At 30.1% G+C, this 20502-nt stretch overlaps 1 protein-coding gene across 1 annotated transcript; it reads left to right on the plus strand.

Annotated features, from left to right (window-relative positions):
- Nucleotides 1-688: 688 nt before the first annotated feature.
- tsg101a (tumor susceptibility 101a) lies at nucleotides 689-19570 on the plus strand. Its single transcript, XM_073832185.1, has 10 exons — nucleotides 689-1020; nucleotides 2914-3001; nucleotides 3077-3142; nucleotides 3224-3387; nucleotides 3515-3641; nucleotides 6635-6692; nucleotides 6887-6981; nucleotides 14128-14330; nucleotides 18772-19011; nucleotides 19086-19570. Exons 1-10 carry the CDS (start codon nucleotides 979-981, stop codon nucleotides 19173-19175), a joined length of 1173 nt encoding a protein of 390 aa, XP_073688286.1. The 5' UTR covers nucleotides 689-978; the 3' UTR covers nucleotides 19176-19570.
- Nucleotides 19571-20502: the final 932 nt, after the last annotated feature.

The following is a 20502-nucleotide window of genomic DNA, read 5'->3' on the forward strand; positions in this document are numbered from 1 at the left end:
AAAAAAAAAAAAATTGAATAACACTGCAGCTTTTATAACAACAGCTCCATTATTTAAATGCATAATTTTCCATGATTACATAGTTTAGCATACAGTTTTTATTTAAAAACATATAATTTAGGGGTTTCACACCAAAATACAACAAAATGTAACACTTGTTACTAAAATAGACACTTGTAAACAATTATTTTGGGAGGTTTTATAAACATTTTTATGCTTTTCTTTTTAATTTATAAAAGGTGTAATTTATTGAACCATAGAATAAAAAAAAAATCGTATAACACTGCAGCTTTTATAAAAACAAAAAATTATTATTAATTTTTGACAATATTAAATATTAATTATATTCATTTTTATCTTGTGGGGCATAAACAGTTGGATATTAAAATCACAACATATTTACCCAAATGTATTTAAAAAAAAAAACTCTTAAAAAATTAGGATACTTTTAAGTTGTACTTGTAAAGTTGTAAAATGCCAAGTGTTGATTTTGTGTGTGGACCTTTATGCATTAGACAATGGATTACCTAACCACTAAAATTACATACTAAGGATAATAAAATAGACCATATGTAGTATTATATTGCAGTAAATTATGAATAATGGCTTATTCATTAAAAATGTTAACCGAAACCACTTTTCTGACTTTTATTTTGAAAAACCCAACACACTCCCACCGGAAGCGAAACTCCTGCACTGTAGTGACGCTCGCGTCGTTCGTCTTGTTTATCTTCTTCGAGATGAATGCTAGTCGTTTTGACCTCTATTTATTGAATTCTCATTAAGTAACTATAATTCGGACTATATTAATGAGTTATTAAGGTGTTTAGAGTGTTTGTGTCGGACAGCAGGCCGTAATACGAGTGTTTGTCGGTGTGTTTTGGCCTGAGCTGAGACACTCGTATATTCACATTTCACACGTTTATTCATTCATTTCTCAAGAGTTTATTGTGTTTATTTATATTTGTGGAGTAAATCATGGCTGTTGTCAACGAAGGAGCTCTTAAAAAGATGCTGAAGGTTAGTATCGTTTATTATTTCAGTTGAATAGTTACTTAAATTGAATGGAACAGAATATGAAAGGGTTTTAATATCATTGTGTCAAAATGAAACATAATCTTATATATACTGTATCGGGCAGGTTATTTGTCTGAGTTTATATAAGATGTAGTAAGAATTGCCGTTTAGGATTTGGCTGATTTCATGTTTTAAAGTCAAACTAGTTATATTCATACTTTTTAATAACCTTCGTTAATAACATTAGCAGATATCTGTACACATATAACACTTAACTGATCATTATTGAATGCACATTTACATAATTTGATATGTCATCTTGATTAAATATATTTTATTAATGAATTATAAATATTGTTTACATGAAGATAATTGTTTTAAACATTTTTTTTAATGATAAAGTGCATTATTATATTTAAAATCTACAGTGCTATATTCAGTATTTATTAATATTTTTTATTATTTTTATATTTTCAGTTTTTGTTGTAAGTTTAGTAACTTTGTTGCGTGCTTTTGCCATTTTTATATCAATGTCTTTGTTTTTAAAAACATTTTTATTTACCTTTTTACATTTTTAGTACTGTTAGAACTTCAAATTATTTGTTTCAATTAGTTTCAAAGAAATTTTTTTTTGTTGTTTAAGTTCAGTTTATCTGCTGTATTAGGCAATTTATAAATATATTATTAATATTTTAGAATTAAAATTTTAATATTTTAAAATATTTTTTTTATATTTTAAAATTAAAGTATAGTTTTATATTTAAAATCTACAGTGCTATATTCAGTATTTATTAATATTTTGAATTATTTTATATTTTCAGTTTTTGTTGTAAGTTTAGTAATTTTTTGTGTGCTTTTGCCATTTTTATATCAGTGTCATTGTTTTTTAAAAACATTTTTATTTACTTTTATTATTTTTTTGTACTGTTAGAACTTCAATTTATTTATTTTAATTAGTTTCAAAGAATTTTTTTTTGTTTAAGTTCAGTTTATCTACTGTATTAGGCAATTTATAAATATATTATTAATATTTTAGAATTAAAATCTTAATATTTAAAAATATTTTTTTAATATTTTAAAATTAAAGTATATTTTTATATTTAAAATCTACAGTGCTATATTCAGTGTTCATTAATATTTTGAATTATTTTATATTTTCAGTTTTTGTTGTAAGTTTAATAATTTTTTGTGTGCTTTTGCCATTTTTATATCATTGTCATTGTTTTTTAAAAACATTTTTATTTACTTTTATTATTTTTTTGTACTGTTAGAGCTTCAATTTATTTATTTTAATTAGTTTTTGTTTAAGTTCAGTTTATCTACTGTATTAGGCAATTTATAAATATATTATTAATATTTTAGAATTAAAATCTTAATATTTTAAAATATTTTTTAATATTTTAAAATTAAAGTATAGTTTTATATTTAAAATCTACAGTGCTATATTCAGTATTCATTAATATTTTGAATTATTTTTATATTTTCAGTTTTTGTGTGCTTTTGCCATTTTTACATCAGTGTCATTGTTTTTTAAAAACATTTTTATTTACCTTTATTATATTTTTTTAGCATTGAATATATAGTACTGAAAAAATATATGTGTTTTGGTTTAAGTTCAGATTATCTACTATATTAGTCATGTTATTTGTCTGTATTTATATAAACTGTTCTAAAACAGTGGATTTGGGTGGTTTCATATGTTTTACCTTTAAGTCAAAATAAATATTAATATTTTAAAATAGCTTTAATAACATAAGCAATCTTTTATTATGTATTGTTTTGTTCAATAATTTGATATATCATGTTAATACAATGTACTTTCATACATTAAAGCTTTATAATGGAGATAATAGTTTGTTTAGTTATTTACATAAGTGTATTATGTTTATCTTTCAGCAATACAAGTACAGAGATCTCACTGTCAGAGAGATAACAAACGTCATCTCTCAGTACAAAGACCTCAAACCTGTTATGGATCCGTATGGTAAGATTCTCTCTTGCTGTCTGTACTTTGTAAATCGTTGGAGTTTTCCATGAATAACTGATGTTTCTTTCACAGTGTTTAATGACGGATCATCCAGAGACTTGATGAGCCTCACAGGAACTGTTCCAGTTAGTTATAGAGGTGAGTTAGACAATTGTTTATAGTGTAAAGATAAATGCAGCATTATAACACGTATAATGACGCTTGCTTTTCCTGTTTCAGGGAATGTGTATAATATCCCCGTGTGCTTGTGGCTGCTGGATACGTATCCCTACAATCCTCCTATATGCTTTGTGAAGCCCACAAGTGCGATGATGATCAAAACCGGCAAACACATCGACGCCAACGGCAAGATCTACCTGCCATACCTGCACGAGTGGAAACATGTACGATGTTTTTCCTCATGGCTCACTGAATAAAATAGATAATGTTTTATGCTATTTATATGAAATCCGACACCTTGAACATGTCCGTTCTCTCACTCATTGTTTCATCTTTTATTTCGTCCATTAGCCTCAGTCAGATCTGTACGGCCTCATCCAGGTCATGATTGTTGTGTTTGGTGAGGAGCCGCCCGTTTTCTCCAGACCCACCACACAACCTCCTTACCAGGCCTTCCAAGCAGCCGGACCCCCGAACCGTGAGCACAGCCTTTTCTTCTCGAGCCTGTTTGTGAGCCAATCTCATAATACAGTTGACATGAATTTCCCATGAGATATGGGCAAGAAGCTTGCTTTTAGCATTAAGATTGTTTTGCATATTTTCTCAATCCATTTATTGTAATACTAAATTATAATTTATCAATGGTAATTTTGTGTTACTTATATAATGGTATAGTATTTATTTATATTTTGAATGATTTTATTTTTTCAGTTTTCATTTTAATTTTACTTTAAATTTGAGTAATTTTGTTGTGTTTTTGTCATTTTTCTATGGCTTTTGTCATTGATTTTATATTTCTATAAACATTTTTATTCAGTTTTTAAGAAAAAATCATATGTTAATAGTACTAAAAATACACATTTATTATTTTTTTGTTTTTTTACTAAATTTAATTTCACATTTTTTTTCTATTGGGTTTGGCAATAGGACAGATATTTCTTGAACTGGAGATATATCCTTATTTATTTATATTCTGAATGAGTTTATTTTTCATATTTTTCAGTTTTCATTTTAATTTTACTTTAAATTTGAGTATTTTTGTTGTGTTTTTGTCATTTTTATATGGCTAACGTCATTGATTTTATATTTCTATATTCAGTTTTTTTTAAATCATATGTTAATAGTACTAAAAATACACATTATTTTTTGTTTTTTTACTAAATTTAATTTCACATTTTTTTTCTATTGGGTTTGGCAATAGGACAGATATTTCTTGAACTGGAGATATATCCTTATTTATTTATATTCTGAATGATTTTTTTTTTATATTTTCAGTTTTCGTTTTAATTTTACTTTAAATATGAGTATTTTTGTTGTGTTTTTGTCATTTTTATATGGCTTTTGTCATTGATTTTAGATTTCTATAAGTATTTTTATTCAGTTTTTTTTTTTAAATCATATGTTAATAGTACTAAAAATACACATTTTTTGTTTTTTTACTAAATTTAATTTCACATTTTTTTCTATTGGGTTTGGCAATAGGACAGAGATATTTCTTGAACTGGAGATATATCCTTATTTATTTATATTCTGAATGATTTTTTTTTATATTTTCAGTTTTCGTTTTAATTTTACTTTAAATATGAGTATTTTTGTTGTGTTTTTGTCATTTTTATATGGCTTTTGTCATTGATTTTAGATTTCTATAAGTATTTTTATTCAGTTTTTTTTTTAAATCATATGTTAATAGTACTAAAAATACACATTATTTTTTGTTTTTTTACTAAATTTAATTTCACATTTTTTTCTATTGGGTTTGGCAATAGGACAGAGATATTTCTTGAACTGGAGATATATCCTTATTTATTTATATTCTGAATGAGTTTATTTTTCATATTTTCAGTTTTCATTTTAATTTTACTTTAAATTTGAGTATTTTTGTTGTGTTTTTGTCATTTTTATATGGCTTTTGTCATTGATTTTATATTTCTATAAGTATTTTTATTCAGTTTTTAAGAAAAAATCATATGTTAATAGTACTAAAAATACACATTTATTATTTTTTTGTTTTTTACTAAATTTAATTTCACATTTTTTTCTTTTTTCTTTTGGGTTTGGCAATAGGACAGAGATATTTCTTGAACTGGAGATATATCCTTATTTATTTATATTCTGAATGAGTTTATTTTTCATATTTTCAGTTTTCATTTTAATTTTACTTTAAATTTGAGTATTTTTGTTGTGTTATTGTCATTTTTCTATGGCTTTTGTCATTGATTTTATATTTCTATAAACATTTTTATTCAGTTTTTAAGAAAAAATCATATGTTAATAGTACTAAAAATACACATTTATTATTTTTTTGTTTTTTACTAAATTTAATTTCACATTTTTTTCTATTGGGTTTGGCAATAGGACAGATATTTCTTGAACTGGAGATATATCCTTATTTATTTATATTCTGAATGAGTTTATTTTTCATATTTTTCAGTTTTCATTTTAATTTTACTTTAAATTTGAGTATTTTTGTTGTGTTTTTGTCATTTTTACATGGCTAACGTCATTGATTTTATATTTCTATATTCAGTTTTTTTTAAATCATATGTTAATAGTACTAAAAATACACATTATTTTTTGTTTTTTTACTAAATTTAATTTCACATTTTTTTCTATTGGGTTTGGCAATAGGACAGAGATATTTCTTGAACTGGAGATATATCCTTATTTATTTATATTCTGAATGAGTTTATTTTTCATATTTTTCAGTTTTCATTTTAATTTTACTTTAAATTTGAGTAATTTTGTTGTGTTTTTGTCATTTTTATATGGCTTTTGTCATTGATTTTATATTTCTATAAGTATTTTTATTCAGTTTTTAAGAAAAAATCATATGTTAATAGTACTAAAAATACACATTTATTATTTTTTTGTTTTTTACTAAATTTAATTTCACATTTTTTTCTTTTTTCTTTTGGGTTTGGCAATAGGACAGAGATATTTCTTGAACTGGAGATATATCCTTATTTATTTATATTCTGAATGAGTTTTTTTTCATATTTTCAGTTTTCATTTTAATTTTGTTGTGTTTTTGTCATTTTTATATGGCTTATGTCATTGATTTTATATTTCTATAAACATTTTTATTCAGTTTTTTTTTTTAAATCATGTGCTAATAGTACTAAAAATACACATTTATTATTTTTTTGTTTTTCATTTTTTACTAAATTTAGTTTTGGCAATAGGACATAGATATTTCTTAACCTGGAGATAAATCCTTATGGGGATGCATTGCTGTAAAACATAGATACTTAATCTGTTATGACAAAGCCATGGCCAAATATTTTGGCCACTGAAATAGACTTTCATGTGACTTCATTTTTTAGCTCAGATTGCTCATACATAAAATAAGCTGTTGATGAATATGCAACCATTCCCAGTTGTCAAAGTAATGCCTCTTTTAAACAGCAGAGGTCTGCCTGCACTCGCAGTTCATTTCTTAGTGTTTGTTTTGTGTCCTTCTCTTTCCTCCAGAGTCCTACATGCCAGGAATGCCAGCAGTATCTCCCTATGGGCCGAACCCAAACCCCTGGTAATGACTCCTTTAGTCTGACCAAAGATCACATGCAACAGTCTGAACATTTAATAAACCTGTTACAATCATTTGTACTTTTTGATATGTACAAATATTGTACACTCATGATATGAAAACACTTTGTAGAAAAACCTGTGTTGCAATTACAGAGCATGATTAATTGGTTATGCAATGATTTGTGTCTGCTCCAGTGGTTACCCAGGCTACCCTTACCCAGGAGGCAATGCTTATCCTGCCACAGGCGGTCCAGCACATTACACTTCCCAGACTCCTGTCACTACTGTGGGTGAGTTGGCATGTTTGCCTTTGGCTCAGTTTTATAGTTGCACTACATCATATACATTTCATCTGCAAATTACAGTCATCCTGGAGTAAGCAATATGGATTCCATTTTCAGTTTTAAGTTGTAGGCGTTTTTCAGAATTGTTCTCAGCCCACTTTCTATCTGAATTGGCAAAATTTAAACATCTGTATTGATGTTAATTTGCAATGTTCTATCTAAAGCTGAGTATATCTTTCAGTCTAAGTCATTTGAAGTGGCAGAACTGAGTCTGAAAAAGAGTAGATCTGAATTTTCAGTCATTAGTCATTAAATCTGAATCTAGGTTAATCTAAATTGACAACATTGAATCTGAATCAGATCTAAACTGAACTAGATTCTTCAGTCAGAATCTGTGTTAATCTGAATTGGTAACACTAAATTTGAGCCACAGTCAAACCAAACAGCTAGCCTTCAGTTTAAATCTGTATTAATCTGAATTGGTAGCATTTACTCTGAAATTGAATTTGCATTATTTAATCTGATTCTGAGTTCATCCACATTTTCTGCAGTTAATGTGAATTTAATCTGAATTAACAAAATTCTAAATTGATCTGAAATGGCAACACTTAAAAAATCTGAATCACAGTTAAACTGAATTTGCAGCATTTATTTTGATTTTAAATGTTTATGAATTGGCAACTATTCAAATTGATCTAAATTGACTTAATTCAGTTTTGTAAATTATTCTGTATTGATAATACTGAATCTGAGCATTTAATTTGTTAGCATTCCATTTGAATCTGAATTCATTTGAACTAGCAACATTCAATCTGAAACTTAGTTCATTTAAATTTGTAGCGTTTACTCTCCATTCAATATGAATATAAGTCAATTTTAATTAGCAAGATTCTGCATCTACATCTGAGTTGATGTGAACTGGCAACACTGAATCAGAATCGGAGCTGAACTGAATTGGTTGAATTCAGTTTGAATCTGATTTCATTTGAATTGGCAAAATTCAGTCTGAATCTGTGTCTGAATTTATAGTTTATCTAAATTTGCTGCATTAAATATGATTCAGATCTGAATTGGTAACATTTAGTTTGAATCTGAATTCATTTGAATTGTCAACATTCAAACTGAATCTGTGTCTTAATTTAAATTAGCAACATTCAGTATGAATCTGAATTGATCTGAACTGGCAACATTGAATCAGAATCAGGGCTGAACTGAAATGATAGCAATCATTTTAAATCTGAATTAATTTGAATTGGCAACGTTCAGTCTGACAACATCTATTTTAATCAGAATTGATAACAACTACTCTGAATTTAAATGAGCATCTTTCAGTATGAAAATTCGTTGATCTGAATTGGCAACACTGAATCTGAATCAGAACTGAATTGATAGAATTAATTTGAACTGGCAAAATTCAGTCTGAATCTGAGTTGATCTGAATTAGCAGCACTGAATATGAATCACAGCTGAATTGAATTTGTAGCATTCAGATCGAATTTGAATTCATTTGAATTGGAACATTCAATCTTATTCTGTGTTAATCTGAATTTATAACAACTACTCTAAATCTAAATGAGCAACATTCAGTATGAATCTGAATTGTTCTGAACTGGCAACACTGATTTGGAATCAGAGCTGAACTGAATTGGTAGAATTCGGTGTAAATCTGAATTCATTTGAATCTGAATCTGAGGTAATGTGAATCTGAGTTAATCTGAATTGGCAGAACTGAATAGAATTGGTAGCATTCAGTTTGAATCTGGATTCATTTGAATTGGCAACATTCAATCTGAATCTGTTTTAATCAGAATTGATAACAATTACTCTGAATGTAAATGAACAACTTTCAGTATGAAAATTTGTTGATCTGAACTGGCATCTGAGTCTGAATCAGAGGTGAACTGAATTGGTAGAATTCATTTGAACTGGCAAAATTCAGTCTAAATCTGGGTTAATCTAAATTTGTAGCATTTACTCAGAATTTATATTAGGAACATTCTCAATCTGATTTTTACCTAAATTTACTGCATTCAATTTGAATATAATATAATATCAGTCTTAATTAGCAACATTCTGATGAATCCAAGTTGATCTGAATTGGCAACACTGAATATGAATCAGAGCTAAATTGAATTGGTAGCATTCAGTTTGAATCTAAATTCATTTGCATTAGCAACATTCAGTATGAATATGAGTTAATCTGAATCACATCTGATCTGAATAGGTAGAATTCAGTTTAAATCTGAATTAGGGATGCACCGAATATTCGGCCGCCGAAAATTTTCGGCCGAAAGATTCTTATCACCGAAACAACACGGCTGAAACAGTATGTTGACGCAAACAGAAACCGCAGCCTGCACGTGCTTGTCTGAAGCAACACGTCTGCAGTGTGGACGTATTTCAGTATATCTGAGAAAGACCCATGGATAGCGATTTGCAAAACTTATAATGCTGAAATTTCAAGAGGGGCTGTGTCTGCAGTCGTGCGTGCAGTGATGAGAGCAGAGATCGAGACAGATGTAGCTTTCAGTGAGTGAAAAACAATGGTAAAAACTTTCAGCATCTGACGTGCATTCTCTCAGAGACAATGAGAGACGATTATACTTCATATGCTGATATTAATTTAGTCCCCTAATATTTTTCTTGTGCCCCGAACATGGTTGGAAAAAAATAAAAAGAAACGTATTTTGTGTAAGATTTGTTTTTGCAAGTCGGTTCTTGAAATAAAGCTCTTAATTTTCATTGATGACTGCAGTGTTATTAGGGGTTAAGAAAGTCTTAATTATGATTTCAGGTGGTCTTAAATGTAGGGACTGAAAGACAAGAATTGCGATAACTTCAGAAGGCTATCCATTGAATAAATACGAGCGCTGCACACTTCAAAGTCATTTGCTGCACTGCTTTGTGTACCAATCTGACAGCGCCTCCTGCTGGAAGAGAAACGCGTAGAGTTGTAAATGTGAACTGATGGATCCACAAGATAATGTGTTAGAAAAATTTAAACAATTTAAACAAAGGCAGTAAAATATATGTATATGTTATTTAAGTAATATAATACTTGACTGATAATAATTATTTAAATTAATATAAATGATTTATTCTTTGAAACTTAATTTAACTTAATTAATTTATGCAATTGCAATGCCTTGATTTTAGTAAGATTAGTACACAGTCATAGCCATAAATGCAATGGTACTAATAATTGGCATAATTCTTTCGGTGTTTCGGTTTTCGGCCATGGTTTCCTCTTTTTTGGTTTTCGGTTTCGGCCAAGAATTTTCATTTCGGTGCATCCCTAATCTGAATTCATTTGAATTGGCAACATTCAATATGAATATGAGGTGATTTGAACTGGCAACACTGAATCTGAATCAGAGCTGATCTGAATAGGTAGAATTCAGTTTAAATCTGAATTCATTTGAATTGGCAACATTCAATCTAAATCAGTGTTAATATGAATTTATAGCAATTATGAATTTAAATGAGCAACATTTAGTATGAATATGAGTTGATCTGAACTGGCAACACTGAATCTGAATCGGAGATAAACTGAATTCAGTTGAACCGGCAAAATTCAGTTTGAGTTAATCTAAATTTGTAAAATGTGAAGAACAGTCAATCTGTGTTCATCTACATTTGCTGCACTCAATATGATTATAAGTCCTTCTTAATTAGCAACATTCTATCTAATCTGAGCACTGAATATAGATCAGATCTTTATTGAATTAGTAGCATTCAGTTTAAATCTGAATTCATTTGAATTGGATACGTTCAATATAAATCTGTGTTAATCTGAACACTTTGAATATAAATGAGCAACAGTATGAATATGAATTCTTAATTAGCAAGCATTACGTCTGAACACACTGAATTTGAATCAGATCTCAACTCAGTTGGTAGCATTCACTTTGAATCTGAATTAGCTGCTTAATTTAAAAATAATTTCTGAATTTGGGTTAATGTGAATTAGTGGTCTTTACTCTGAATTTGAAGTACCAATCTTCAAGTGAGTTAATCTGAATTGGTATCTTTTAATATGAATGCGAGTTAATCTGGATTAACAACGTTCTTTCTGAATTAGAGTTAATCTGAATTGGTAACACCTACAGAACGCTTATACTTTATACAGGCATTCTTTAACTAGATGTTTACTCAGTTGTCAAGAGGTTATTGCAGCCTTGAGAGTCTAGATCTAAAATAAGAAAGCATATTGGACCAGACACGGATGGTGTGTTCATGTCAGCTTCATAAAAGTAAACTCTACAACACACTTGACCCTTCATATTTGCTTCACCCGTCTGTCTCTGCTCTGCCGTGACCCTGACCTCTGGTCTTCAGTCTGGCCGCGTGCCGGCTGTACAGTGACCCCGTTGGACTGCTGTGAAAGGTTGGGTCTGTAACTGGATTCTGAGCTGCTAAAGGTCAAAGGGACTTTATCTAGTTTACCCCGTTTGACAGAGGGGGTGCTGGGTATATTTAGAGTGGCAGGAGAGGGAAGAGGATATCAGGCCCGGGGAAGTTCATCCTTAGGTTTGAACCATGACATTAACCACAGTGCTATGCAGATCGTGTGAGTCTGCAATCACTCTTGAGTGTCTCTGTACGGCTGAGATGATATGAACACGTTTCAGCCAAGCAACTCACAGACGGCAGACGTTCTCAGGGGCACAGTTTACATAATATGGGGAAAAAAAGTCACAGTGCAGTATTGTAAATTAAAACAAACAAAAAAAATATTTAGATTTTTTTTTTTTCATTTCATTATCGTTTCTCGATTGTGAAGGCAAAGTTGTTGGACAGTATAATGTAAAATAAATATTAGGGCTGGGACACGATTAATCGCGATTAATCGCATCCAAAATAAAAGTTTATGTTAACATACTAAATGTGTGTTTACTGTGTATATTTATTATGTATATATAAATACACACACATACATGTATAGCCTTTAAAAAATACTTATATGTGTGGATAGTTATATTTGTATTTAATTTAGATTATATATAGAATTATAATATTTTATTTATTTTAATTTAATTTTTATTTTCAGTTTTCTTTAATATACATGTTTGTGTGTGTATTTATATATACATAATAAATATACACAGTAAACACACATTTAGTATGTTAACATAAACTTTTATTTTGGATGCGATTAATCGCGATTAATCGTGTCCCAGCCCTAATAAATATACTATGCTAGTGTTGTCAAATCTTAATCGCATCCAAAATAAAGTTTGTTTACATAATATATGCGTGTGTACTCTGTATAATTATATGTATACATTTAGAAAATATTTATATTTATGTTCATAACAATTATATAATTAAATGCTTTAGAAATATATATATATATATATATATATATATATATATATATATATATATATGTGTGTGTGTGTGTGCATGTGTATATATAAATTTTTACTACATATATTTCTTAAAATATGTATACATATAAATATACACACATTATGTGAACACAGACTTTTATTTTGGATGCGATTAATCACGATTAATCAAATTGAAAGCACTATTTCTTAACTGTATGGTACATAATTTGATTATAGCGAAATGTACACAAAAGTATTGCAAAATGGCTGTGTTACAGCTACAATGCATATCATAATTATGTAGCCTTATAAAATAATTTAAAATGATTTTTTTTAACCAGAACCAAAATTTTGACTTAAAAAGGATTTGAAAATTACATATTACATATTTAAATATATTTTACATAATTACATTAAAACATTTTAAAATATATTTTTTATTATTCATTTATATATTTTTTTTAAATCATCAAGGTTGAATTAGAATTATATTTAATAATTTTATATATTATTAAAACAATGCATACTTTTTTAAATTTTAAATATTAATATATTTAAATATTTGTATATTTAAAGATATTTTAAATACTTAAATACATTAAAAACTGTAAAATATATATCGTTTTTTAATACTAGGTTTTTTTTTTTTTAAATTACATTATTTATACAATTATTAAAATCACCAAGGTTGAATCAGGAATGATATCTAATAATTTTATATGCACTATTATATCACTGAATAGTAAACAAAAACATTTCTCCCATACAGCAATATTTCTCTCAAAGTGAAAGTAAAAATATTTATTTTAATTATTAATATAATTATATACTTTCCACTCCATTTATTAATTAAAAGCTCTCCTGTCCCCATGTTGAGATAAATCGTGAGTAAGGTGTTACTTTAGTTCTAGAATAAATGTGAACCTGCATTAATTCATCTCACTCACTAAAAAACACGTACAGTATTCCTCAAAATGAATAAAAACTGTGAAATTCTACACAAACCTGCAATAATAAAATGTTAAATAATACAAATATACTTTATGTAGTAATCCCATTGTATGAACCATTCAATGATCTAATTCATTCCTACAAATAAGCAAAAATTACTCAAGATAATCTAACATTTATTTTCCTTTTTTATTGCTAAAGAGTTGGCATTTTTCTTCTGCGGTCTGCTATACAGACGTGAATTTACTTTTCTCTAAGCCTGAGGCTTTTGGTGTCAAAAGGCTTTTACATTTGCCAAAAATATAACTTTTTATATTAAAAACAAACTAACAAGCCCTGCCCAGATTTAAAAAGTAACGTAACACATTCCATTCCATAAAAAGTAACTAAGCTAGTTACTTTTTTAGGGAGTAACTCAATATTGTAATGCATTACTTTTAAAAGTAACTTTCCCCAAAATTGACAATTTATATGAGACTGGAGTCACAAAACATGGAGGCATTGTGAAACTAGTCTAATGACATATTCTATAGGAAACGTAACAACAACAACAAAAAATTTGCTGCAGTATTCATAATGTTTCTTAAAACTGATATCAAATAAACTTTTAGCAGATGATTCCATCCAAAGCAGCTTGCATTCCATTAAGTGTATTCATTTTATTAATTGATACATTCCTTGGGAACTGAACTCGTGACCTTAGTGCAAAATCTCAAATGTTTCAAGAATATTCAGTGAGCTGGCTACACTCACCAACATTTACTCAAAAACATGTGAAAATGTGCATTGTTAGTACACTGAAACATCTTGCTTCTAATTCCCCAAACCAAATCAGTGGCAATAAATTGTCTTTATCTTCTCCATCCAGGTCCAAGTCGTGATGGTACCATCGGCGAAGACACCATCCGAGCGTCGCTGATCTCAGCCGTGAGCGATAAACTGCGCTGGAGAATGAAGGAGGAGATGGACAGAGCACAAGCCGAGCTAGACGCCCTGAAGAGAACAGAGGAAGACCTGAAGAAAGGACACCAGAAGCTGGAAGACATGGTGTCCCGCCTGGACCAGGAAGTGGTAAGAACATTTACAGTTACTCTCAGGGTTGTGTAGTGCGACCAGTTTACTCACATTTGCGACTGAAAACTACTGCGTTCGACTATAAAAAAATATTTAGGAGCACCATGTGCGACTGACCCGATCAGCATATTTGTGTTTTGACATATCTCACGAATCCTTTCATAAACTAAGTGTAGAGAGAGTGTAAATGTGACCATGGACCACAAAACCAGTCATAAGGTTAAATGTTCAATATTCAATAAATAAGCTTTCTTTTGATGTATGGTTTGTTAGGATAGGACAATATTTGGCCGAGATACGTCTATTTGAAAATCTGGAATCTGAGGGTGCAAAACAATCAAAATATTGAGAAAATCACCTTTAAAGTTGTCCAAAATAAGTTCTTAACAATGCATTTTACTAATCAAAAATTACATTTTGATATATTTACAGTAGGAATTTTACAAAAAATCTTCATGGAACATGATCTTTACTTAATTTCCAAATGATTTTTGGCATAAAAGAAAAATCTAAAATTTTGAACCATGCAATGTATTTTTGGCTATTGCTACAAATATACCCCAGTGACTTAAGACTGGTTTTGTGCTCCAAGGTCACAAATAAGAGATTGATTGTGGAGTACAGAGAGCTTCACTGATTATAATGGAGCTTTGTGAGATCGAGTGACAGCTTTTAATGATTTTTAAGGGAGTTTGTAAATGAGAGTGAGTTAATATTAAGTGACTTACATTGTCTGACTATAACACTATTGCCTGATTTCGTCGTCAAAAAATAATCTGAAACAAGTCACAACTATACCATTGCGCATCTCCATCCAAACACAGCAGTGTTTCGTTTATGAATGAATGTGCATTTTTAAACAAATCTAGTGAGTCAATGATTCAATTTCCCATTCATAAAGACAGTCACTTGCTTTATTCTTGAATGAATCAGCCGTTCGAACGAATCAAATGAATGAATGATTCAGTAATTAAATCAGTGTCTTGCCGCCACCTGCTGGCAGATTTAGTTGCATTTTTTAAAGTATCTTTTCAGTTTAAAAATTATAATTTCTAAGCTTATTAAAATGTCTAATTAAAACAACAGAATAAGAACAAGTAGGATAAGAATAAGTTACCAATCAAATGAAATCAGTATAAACAGTTAATTTGTACTACAGAGGAACACAAAAGTGGCTTGAACATGTATTTGTGTAATGAGATTCATAAATTCATATTGAGATTCATGTTTTAAATATAAAATGTTGAATACAAAAATATTATATGATTTAAAAAAACTGAAAAGATACTTTAAAGGTGCCATAGAATGGAAAACTGAATTTACCTTGGCATAGTCAAATAATAACAGTTCAGTACATGGACAAGACATACCATGAGTCTCAAACACCATTGTTTCCTCCTTCTTATATTAATCTAGTGTTTGCAAAAGACCACCGAAAAATAGGTCAATTCCAACATAACAGCGACTGTTATGAAACTTTCCCGAGATTGTTCATAGTTACGCCTCCAACATTTGCATCGCCCAATCATCAGTAACGTCAGAACATCAGTAAAACAAGGCAAGCCACTGAAGGGACACGGTTAGCTTAATGCTAGCGCTAGCCTGTTACATTGCAATACATAGGATTTCAGATGCCTGCGCTGATGATGGTGAATGATGGATAAATAACTGCCTGATGATGACGAATGATTTACAGATCTTGAGTATCACTGTCAAGCAGTAATGAAACTAAAATATCCATGATTCAAAACGGCAGATTCAACAAACCGCATATTAAAAGCGGCTAGAGCTCCTAATTAAATATATATTTTTATCCCTGTGCGAGCTATTGAGCTCTGTGAAACAGCCAATCAGAGCAGAGCTCAATAATATTCATGAAGCTTCCAAATAACAGACAAATAACAAAATAACATTCTAGGGGCAAATTTTAGGTTGTAAATGGACCTGTAAAACCATTTCTGGAGATTTTTTGCCCTTTCCTATGCCATATACCTTTTATGTAGATATCAGCAGAGGTGGGTAGAGTACCCAAAATCTGTACTCAAGTAAAAGTACAAGTACAACCCTGAATTTCAAACTGTTTGGAAAGCTTCCGCACACCTCTCTTTGAAAACATAGGCTGAAATAAGGTGTTTATTTATGTATATATATAGGGTTCGCAAAATTTCTGGTAGCCCTTCGATTAGGTACTCTTCAGATTTTGGTAGCCCGAAAATTAATTTAACTAGCCCAAATAAAAAAAGACCTTTTTTAAATATAGAACTTGAGATAGGAGTTTAATTTAAAATGTTTTTAATACACAAATATAAACAAATATCAAGGAAGTAATTTTATTTCATTATTTTTATTTCATTAAGTGTATCTACAGAGTTTTTAAATATTAATTTAAAGCAATTCATAACCATTTTTAAGATCTGCAAAAGTAAAATAAACAGTAATGGGATTGGACAATGTAAAGTAGAATATTAAGCCATAAAATGGCATGATTTAAAATTCAGATACAGTTTCACACAAAAACAAAATATGTTACACTATGGCATTTCATCCTGTATAACATTAAAAGGGATAAATTGAGTATATAATTTATTATATTTATTTAAAACATAAATATTACTGTACTTGTTTAGATTTTTACAAGGCACCTTAACTTTTTACATTTACAACTCTGTGTTTGCTGCATAAAAACATGAGTCGATAATTGCAACCATTTGACCATAAACAGCTGAAAAAAAAATAATTGGAAATGAAAAATTAACTCTCTGTCACGAGAGGGCGCTTTAGGAGCACTGAAATATTACGGTTTCCATAGTAACAGCTGAATACAAAGCAGCATTAACGCAGTTTTATCAGACATGAAATGAAAATTCCAACGACACGCTTCTGAGGACAGTAACGGAGGAACGCCATCAAATGTAGCGAAGTAAAAGTAATTTTTTTCACTATAAATGTACTTGAGTAAGAGTAAAAGTACCTATCTTTAAAAATACTCTAAAAGTACTAGTTACCCCAAAAATTTACTCAAGTAAATGTAACGAAGTAAATGTAATTCGTTACTACCCACCTCTGGATATCAGAGAACAATTAAAAATTTTCTCTCAATGCATTCTATGGCATCTTTAAAAATGTAGCTAAATCTGCCAGTAGGTGGCGGCAAGTCACTGATTTAATTACTGAATCATTCATTCACTTGATTTGTTCGAACGGCTGATTCATTCAGGAATAAAGCAAGTGATGAATGGGAAATTGAATCATTTTACTAGATTTGTTTAAAAACACACGTTCATTCATAAACAAAACACCGCTGTGTTTGAGTGGAGATGCGCAGCAGCTCAGTTGTGGCTAATTTCAGACCATTTTTGATGACGAAACAGAGCAAAATCAGGCTAATAATAATAACTTCTTGTTTATTTAACTGTTGTATTAAATCATTATCTCATTTACAAACTTCCCTAAAGACAGTGTTGTTTTTGACAACCATCTTAGATTTAGTCTTAGTCTTAGTCTTTTGGACTAAAATGCTTCTTAGTTTTAGTCAAATTTTAGTCACTTCTATATGTGATAGTTTTAGTCCAATTTTAGTCGACGAAAAGTCAAAAAGGTTTTAGTCTAGTTTTAGTCAAAAAAAGGGAAAAAAGTAGTCTTTTAACAAATTAATGTAGGTCAGTAAGTATTTTGCTGTTGGGTAGTGTCACTTATAAGTTCTGAAAATAGCAGATCTATAGTTCAACACAATGTGAGCTTCCGGATTGACTATTTTCACCAATAATTACAATAATGAAGGAATGTTTTAGAACATAAAAGACAAACAAGGATGGAATGATAAAACGGCTTGCCATACTAGTATAGCAAAGAGTATTTAATGCTAAAACGGCTTGCCATAGCGTCAGATACTTTTTAAGTTTTAATTGGCATGCACAATAAGCGGAAATGTCATGCATTTTAAACGTCTGACGGACCACCCACTAACATTTTCGTCTATTCTCGTCTCGTCAACGAAAACTCACACACGTCTCGTCATGTTTTAGTCATCAACGAGCCATTTTTATCTCGTCATCGTCTCGTTTTCGTCATGAAAAAAAGTGGCGTCAACGAAATGATTTCGTCATCGTCATCGTTGACGAAAACAACACTGCCTAAAAACCATTAAAAGCTGTCACTCATCTTAGTTCATTGCAATCTCTACACTCCACAATCAATCTCTTTTTTACACTCTCTCTGCACTTTGTTTATGAAAGGATTCGTGAGATGTGTCTGTGATACATTACTCAACGTTGCAAAAACACGAGGCTCCCCTCAGCGCAAACACAAATATCCTGGTCGGGTCAGTCGCTCATGCTGCTCCTAAATATTTTTCATAGTCGCACGCAGTAGTTTTCAATCGCAAATGCGAGTGAAATGGTTGCACTGTAGAGCCATGTTTTTTTCATGCCAATCTTAGGCTGAGGTGGACAGAAACATCGAGCTCCTCAAGAAGAAGGACGAGGAACTGAGCGAAGCTCTGGAGAAGATGGAGAACCAGTCGGAGAACAACGACATCGACGACGTGATCATCCCAACAGCGCCGCTCTACAAACAGATCCTGAACCTGTACGCAGAGGAGAACGCCATCGAGGACACCATCTTCTACCTGGGAGAAGCCCTGCGTAGAGGAGTCATCGACCTGGAGGTCTTCCTCAAGGTTTGTTCGTTTTCAATGGGATTTATTGTCTTACATTAGACTATTCTTGTTTGACATCCCCGTTTTGTCCTCAGCATGTGCGTCTGCTGTCCCGGAAGCAGTTCCAGCTGCGAGCGCTCATGCAGAAAGCGCGAAAGACGGCCGGACTCAGTGACCTCTACTGACCCTGCGCTCCAGATCACACGAACCTCGGATCTAGTCGCTCTGTGGTATGTCAGTGGGAGTTCAGCTGTTTATGATATTTTACTTCTGTGAGAATTTTAGCTACTGTACCTTCTTGATTTGGAAAAGGTTTGAACGCTGAAACTAGAGCTGAGCATTAGAAGTAAATGAGACGTCATAGACTTTATGTTCCTTCTTCTTTCATTTGAGCTTTTGGGTCTTTGGCTTTAGATACTACTGTTATGAACCGTACGGAGTGATCACTTTTATAATGTGACGTCTGCAGGAAATAGGTGAGGAGACTCCTGGTTTCATTCAGGCACTGTTACAAAACGTTGTCTTACTCCATAACTGTGTGAATCTCACAGGAAAGTTCACCTTTTTATGCATTAAAAATTAGGAGTGTTAAGATTTTTTTTTTTTTACATTGTGTAAAATATTAAGTATATTTAAGTAAATATTTCATTAAACGTACTCCTAAAATTTCAATAAAGAAGTCAATACTGTAACAGTACTAAAAATATATATTTTTTGTAATTTTATATTTAGTTATTTTTCTGTACGATGAGAATTTGATGGGAAATATACTTAACATCACAATGTAAAAAATCTTTATGCAAGTTTTCTTTATGTAAAATATTACTTCTTCTTGCTTTCTCAAAATTTTTGTGAAATATGACATTTCTTGACCGTTTCTGTGAGATTCATAAAAAAGGACTATTAAGATTTTTTACACTGTGTTAAATATTAAGTGCTTTTAAGTACAAATTTAAATAAATTTTTTCCTCATTATGCTTAATATCACAATGCAAAAAATCTTTATGCAAGTTTTCTTTATGCAAAATATTACTGATTATTTGTTTCTCTTAATTTTGGTGTGAAATAAGAAATTCCTTGACCATTCCTGTGAGATTCATAAAAGAAATGTAACATGCATAAAAAATTAAGACTATTAAGATTTTTTACACTGTGTTAAATATTAAGCACTTTTAAGTAAAAAATTAGTAAATATTTTTTTACATTTAAGTACTTTTGTCCCCTCAAATTTCTCATTAACATGATCAAAAAAGTACTGTAATACAGTGATAAAAATAATCCTATTCAACATTTGGATTTCCCCCCAATCAGATATTTAAAATATATTTTATAATTTAAATAGTTTTTTTTCCCTTTACAATAAGAATTTAAGGAAAAATATGCTTAATATCACAATGCAAAAAATCTTTAATCAAGTTTTCTTTATGCAAAATATTACTTATTATTCCTTTTTCTTAAATTTGGTGTGAAGACATTTCTTGACCATTTCTGTGAGATTCATAAAAAATAGGA

Source organism: Garra rufa, chromosome 25 (assembly GCF_049309525.1).
Source record: "Garra rufa chromosome 25, GarRuf1.0, whole genome shotgun sequence".
Lineage (NCBI taxonomy): Eukaryota > Metazoa > Chordata > Actinopteri > Cypriniformes > Cyprinidae > Garra > Garra rufa.

Bases quoted from the DNA above. Each gene is read 5' to 3' on its own strand.
- tsg101a (XM_073832185.1), top strand. From the start codon at position 979: ATGGCTGTTGTCAACGAAGGAGCTCTTAAAAAGATGCTGAAG. The intron at 3,002-3,076 runs GTAAGATTCTCT...TTTCTTTCACAG, and splicing joins ACCTGTTATGGATCCGTATG to TGTTTAATGACGGATCATCC. The intron at 19,012-19,085 runs GTTTGTTCGTTT...TTTTGTCCTCAG, and splicing joins ACCTGGAGGTCTTCCTCAAG to CATGTGCGTCTGCTGTCCCG.